This window comes from Primulina huaijiensis, unplaced genomic scaffold, assembly GCF_012295235.1.
Source record: "Primulina huaijiensis isolate GDHJ02 unplaced genomic scaffold, ASM1229523v2 scaffold43127, whole genome shotgun sequence".
NCBI classification, from domain to species: Eukaryota; Viridiplantae; Streptophyta; class Magnoliopsida; order Lamiales; family Gesneriaceae; genus Primulina; species Primulina huaijiensis.
Window position 1 is genome coordinate 718 of NW_027360415.1, and position 5,755 is coordinate 6,472.

General features: G+C 32.9%; 1 protein-coding gene across 4 annotated transcripts; it reads left to right on the forward strand.

Moving 5' to 3' along the window:
• Positions 1 to 589: 589 nt before the first annotated feature.
• On the forward strand, positions 590 to 4,164 carry LOC140969945 (guanylate kinase 2-like). Of its 4 annotated transcripts, none has more exons than XM_073431472.1 (11): positions 590 to 879; positions 1,303 to 1,338; positions 1,470 to 1,577; positions 1,670 to 1,746; positions 1,834 to 1,963; positions 2,228 to 2,590; positions 2,981 to 3,102; positions 3,182 to 3,317; positions 3,393 to 3,438; positions 3,519 to 3,624; positions 3,770 to 4,164. In XM_073431472.1, the coding sequence occupies exons 2-11, from the start codon at positions 1,336 to 1,338 to the stop codon at positions 3,861 to 3,863; spliced, it is 1,185 nt and encodes a 394-aa protein (XP_073287573.1). In that variant the 5' UTR covers positions 590 to 879; positions 1,303 to 1,335; the 3' UTR covers positions 3,864 to 4,164. The 4 variants fall into 4 exon arrangements, with proteins under 4 accessions (XP_073287573.1, XP_073287574.1, XP_073287575.1 ...); XM_073431473.1 differs by having other exon boundaries at positions 590 to 795; XM_073431474.1 differs by having other exon boundaries at positions 590 to 767; positions 1,302 to 1,338.
• Positions 4,165 to 5,755: the final 1,591 nt, after the last annotated feature.

A 5,755-nucleotide genomic window follows, 5' to 3' on the forward strand; every position in this document is an offset into this window, starting at 1 on the left:
TCATTTCACATAACCTCTATTTCTTTTATTCTCTTTCCTTTTTTTTCCTAATTTGCTAATGTTAGAAATTTTAACACGCAATATGTGCTCATTATTAGTTATATAGTTTGAGAAAACATTTAGTTTCATACCTATAATTTTATGTTTTTTTTTTCAATATTTTACCATAGCATATCTGTCTTTATTTTATGACAAAAACTTGCGTGAGACGGACTCACAAGTCGTATTTTGTGAGACGGATATCTTATTTGAGTCATTCATGAAAAAGTATTATTTTTTATGCTAAGAGTATTACTTTTTATTGTGAATATCAGTAGAGTTGACCCGTCTCATAGATAAAGATTCGTGAGATCGTCTTACAAGAGACCTACTGTTATTTTATATATTGATGATGGATGATACATGAATAAATCTCGAACTCGTCAAAAAAAAAAATCTCGAAAAATACAATCAAATAAAGGCCAAATTTATGTTATATATTTTATTACATTTTGTCTTTTGTTTTGTGTTTTTTTTTTTTTTTGGTGAAGACAAACCGAAAGCCGACATGGTACAAGAATTCCAGGAAGCTTTCCAGTCGACCTCTCTCTCACGCACAAACAAATACACGCGGTCTCTTCAGTATTTATAGTCGTGGCCTCACGACATTTTCTTTGCAATTTCTTCACCTTCTTAGATCAATCAAAACTTTTCTCTCTTTTGTTGAACACTCTTTTGTTTTTGTAGTTGAATAAAATCACCGTCTGAAGAAAATCCCCCGCCAAAAGGGAAAAGTTTGGGCCCATCATTATTTACGTAAAGTGACGCTTTTTATTGGTGTTTTTCAGTTATTATATATTTAATTCGATAATTTGACCTTGTGGTGGTCGCTAGATTGAGGCGGGTTTTCTTTCTTCTTCTTGTAATTATGTATGTTTAGGGATGTTGCTTGCGAAAAATTTTATTGGTTGGTTTCATTACTCTGTCGCATGTTCTTCCGAAAATCAATGCAGTTCTCGCGTTTTTTTGTTGAAGTCGGCGCAATGTGTTTTGGGTCGTTTCGTTTTTCAATTTGTTATTTTGTGAGGCATTAGATTCTTTGATTTCGATCGTTTTTTGAGATCGTATCTCGCATTTATTTGTTTGATTTAGGTCATTTGGTATCGATATGTTAAATAAAGGTTAATTCGGAAAGGGGGTTGAAGGGTTAAATTTAATATGACCTTTTGATTTTCAGTTGGATTTGAAATTTTTTGTTTAATATGAGCTTCAGATATTAGATTTCTCTTCTGATCTATTGCTTTGTAATTTTACATATAACAGATTCAACCTTGATTGGGTGGATCACCTTTATCAATGGTGAGATGATGTTTCGGATCTTCTTCTTAGTTCTTGAATAGGGAAAGTAGAAGAAAATAACGCTTTTCTTGTTAAAATTTCGTGGCTCGAGTTCCCAATGGTCGTTGTAAAACTGTTATTATTGTGATCAGGGAGAGGCTCCAGCTTTCTTTGTAGACGATCTCCAGGCTAATTCCCCAAATGGACACTTAAATTGGAAGGACAATGAAACCGCAGTCACCATCGATGACGATAGAACTGTATGTTGGCTGGAATGAATAATGTTCTTAAGTGTGCTGTTTCTTTTCTCTCATGGGGTGACGAGTTCTTGGTTTTGTATTCATTGATATAGTATTTCATTGATGCGACTAAAAATGGAGCTTCTTCGGCTGTTGGAATTCGGGTTTTTGATAGATCTATGGGTGAATGGTATGGTTTTACTGTACATATGGTTATGGAAGTTAGTTTTGTACCCTGTCATTTTAGAGAGGATGTTTTATGCAATCGTCTTTGCAGGCTGATCCCCGCTGTTTTAGGGACAAAACCTGAGCTGTCTAAGGGTCACTCGGCTATTCTCGTGGATGAAGAGCGAATCTTGTTTATTAAGGGGAACTCCGCATATGATGATTGCTTTTGGTTTCTTGAGGTAATGTAGATCATGTGTTCTTTTTGCTATTGTTAGCTGTCGTCGGGCGGATTCTGGAAAACTGAGGGGGCAAAGGGTGGCTGGAGATCTATATTTTTAGAGAAATTACACGTAAATTATTATTTTTTACTTGATATGCACTCACCCTTATAGGGTCCATTCCTGGTACCTTGAGAGTAGGAGGATTGTTCACTTGATGGACTTATTGCAGATAAATCTGTTATAATCTTATACATAGTGTGGTTAAACTCTGAAATTTTGCAGGTGAATACTCCTTTTGTAAGGGATCAGAAAATGAGATTAGGGACTGAAGTGGTTACCTGGAGTAAAGGAGTGATTGGAGAAACTGAAAAGCCAATTGTTATTAGTGGCCCTTCTGGTGTTGGTAAGGGTACCCTCATTTCCAAATTGATGGAAGAGTTCCCATCAATGTTCGGATTCTCTGTAAGCCACACAACTCGTGCTCCAAGGAGTCACGAGCAGAATGGCATTCATTACCATTTCACCGAGCGAAGTGTCATGGAGAAAGATATTGAAGATGGAAAATTTCTCGAGTTTGCAGCTGTCCATGGAAATCTCTATGGGACAAGTGTAGAAGCAGTTGAGGTGGTTGCGGACGAAGGAAAGGTATATAAATTCTTGGGGCATTATTGAACTTCGATACTGTGATTTGGTGTTCTATAGGAATTTTAGTGCCTAATTCTTGAGTTTTTGTGCTTCTCATGCTTTAATTTTTCCACCTGAGAACAATATGATTTCATTTGCAACTCTTAGTAGTCAAAGAACAAATTTTGGAATCAGATTTGATTATTATTCAGATTAATAGAGCCTTAGCCCTATTATATTATATTGTGAATGTAGGTCTTCATGGTCAAATCATGGAAATTATGATTTGTGTTGCATTTCTCTCCCTCAATATCTTTTTTCTACTTTAAAATTCAACAATAACTTTATACATATGGATTTTTTGTATTTCTTTGCAAATGTAAAGATGGTGGTTTGTGTGATTTCATGTAGAGATGTATCCTTGATATAGATGTTCAAGGGGCGAGGTCTGTGAGGGCCAGTTCTCTTGAGGCCATTTTTATCTTTATCTGTCCTCCATCATTCGAGGAGCTTGAGAAACGCCTTCGAGCAAGGTGCTCTATACTTATAGGCGTTTTGAATAGTCTCTCTGCAGGCTTTTTTACTGATAAAAGGTTGTAAAAAATGTGACAGGGAGACTGAGACAGAGGAACAGATCCAGAAACGACTCCGAAATGCTAAATTGGAGCTTGAGCAGAGAAACTCGCCTGGTCTCTTTGACTATATGTTAGTTAATGATAACCTTGATATGTGTTACAAGAATCTTAAGGTAACCGTTGCATCTTTTTGTTAATGATCCATCCATCAAATAGAAATTGTCCTAACTTATTCTGGAATTTTCTAGAAACTTTTGGGTCTCGATAGTGGCATCAAGACCACCAAGAAACCATGTAAGTTTGTTCCTCTAGTAAGTCGTTTGGTTCAAGTTGTTTATAATTGATATTTGAAGTTTTGCTTTGTTTCAATCCAGTTTCTGAGACCATTCTTGTGCCACTACAACACAAGACATCAAAAGTAGAAAACAAGATCCTGATAACTCATGCTGCTCCCGAGCAAGAAAATTCAGCTGTTAGCACGTATGTTTACACCTTTTATGTATAATATTTTAAAAACTAATCGTTACGCCCCAAAAATCCATGGATCACCTCGTGTATCATCCGGATTCACCCTTGTCATCGACGTAAGTCACATAAATTCTGATTCATGCAGCATTCCTTGCAGGTTGGTGCTGGATTTATCATCAATCAAAGGTGGGGCACCTGGTCGGACAAGGGGCCTGAATATGAACGTGTTAGAACCATCCAAAATGGCGTAAACGGTACCAAAACGCCGAGTTTAACACCTCAAATTTATCAACTGACGAATTTTTCTTCCTAAATCTTTTTAATCCATTGTTTGATGCTATTTACTTGGCTCGAAAATGATTGAAATTTCAAGACTGAAGCTCAGCATAGCCAGACAATTTGAGGGTATAGATTCTAAAAGGAGAGATTCTCGTGAATGTTGCGGCTGTGTAGGTTGGTTAGTTGAGCTAACATGCTATTCCTAATTGTTGTCTGATGGAGACACTATCACCCTTTCTTGGAATATTATAAATTAGAGAAATTTCATTTGCATCTTCTTGTCTATTTTATCCCGATCAAATGATATTCGTTTTGAGTGTATATGAATCCACCACATATTACTATAAAAACTGTTTACTTTGGTATATAGTGGATTTGAAGTTTATTTGAATTTTGTCGATCTACTTATTACAAAAAATTTGAAATCAAGAGATTTGCAATCCATTGTTCATATTAAATTTGGGCAAAAACTTGTGTGAGACGGTCTCATGGGTCGTATTTTGTGAGACGGATCTATTATGTGGGTCATCAATGAAAAAATATTACTTTTTATGTTAAGAGTATTATTTTTTATTGCGAATATCGGTAGGATTGACCCATCTCATAGATAAAGATTCGTGAGACTGTCTCACAAGAGACCTACCCATACATTTGTTTGTAAATTCTGTTTTCCAAAGAGTTGTTGAGAATGGAAAGTGGAAGAAGTCATCCAGAATAAGAAAANAATATTTTATAGTAGTGGTGATATAATCATTTAAAAGTTCCAAATTATATATAAAGTTAAAAAGAAAATTTTATTAAGATATGTTAGACATAAATAAACTATAAATTTACTAAAGTAGTTTTGTATCATATTTTTAAATAATTGAATATTAAATCTTTATGTAATTTTATAGGAGTCTTTTTTATTTATAAAAAATTATATCATAAGCCGAAAGTACTAATGTATATATAAGATTGAGCCCACCGGCCAATTTCCAAAAAAAAATATTTTNAGAAGAAAGACTACATACAGCAAAATATATAGAAAAAAATTTAATTTTCTAAATTATTTAAAATCCTAGCATGAAATTAACTGAACAAATCGAATCAAATATTAAAAATTTAAAGCAAATTAAATACTTTGCTTTGAGCTCGAGCAAACTCTGAACACTTAAAAAAAAATTGCTCGAGTTTAAGCCTCACTCTTAATATTCGATCATGATCTCAAATTATTTATAAATTTTTTAAAAATAAATTTTTGAAATATATTTATTTAATATATAATATTAATAAAGTATTAAAGTCCGCCAGCATATGTTAAAATTTAAAACATTCTTTTTACAATAATATTTTATAGTAGTGGTGATATAATCATTTAAAAGTTCCAAATTATATATAAAGTTAAAAAGAAAATTTTATTAAGATATGTTAGACATAAATAAACTATAAATTTACTAAAGTAGTTTTGTATCATATTTTTAAATAATTGAATATTAAATCTTTATGTAATTTTATAGGAGTCTTTTTTATTTATAAAAAATTATATCATAAGCCGAAAGTACTAATGTATATATAAGATTGAGCCCACCGGCCAATTTCCAAAAAAAAATATTTTATAAATAAATATTTAAATGTATATATATATAATAAGGAATTAAATGATGTCCCAAAATAGAACCAAATTATTGTAAACCATTCTATATGTGACGATGAAGTTGTTGCTTTGTCGCTTTATTCTGTCCCCATTCTGCAACTTTAATCCAAAATAAAAAAATACAAAGATTCTACCAATAAAATAATCCTAAAATTTAAACTATATTCTATCATATTTCCATCCACTTGTGTCCCCTTCAACTGACGTTTATTCATTTTTTTTTTTTTT

Excerpts from the sequence above, each read along its gene's own strand:
- LOC140969945 (XM_073431472.1), top strand. Across the intron at positions 1,578-1,669 it reads CCATCGATGACGATAGAACT|TATTTCATTGATGCGACTAA; the intron begins GTATGTTGGCTG and ends TCATTGATATAG. Across the intron at positions 3,103-3,181 it reads GAGAAACGCCTTCGAGCAAG|GGAGACTGAGACAGAGGAAC; the intron begins GTGCTCTATACT and ends AAAATGTGACAG.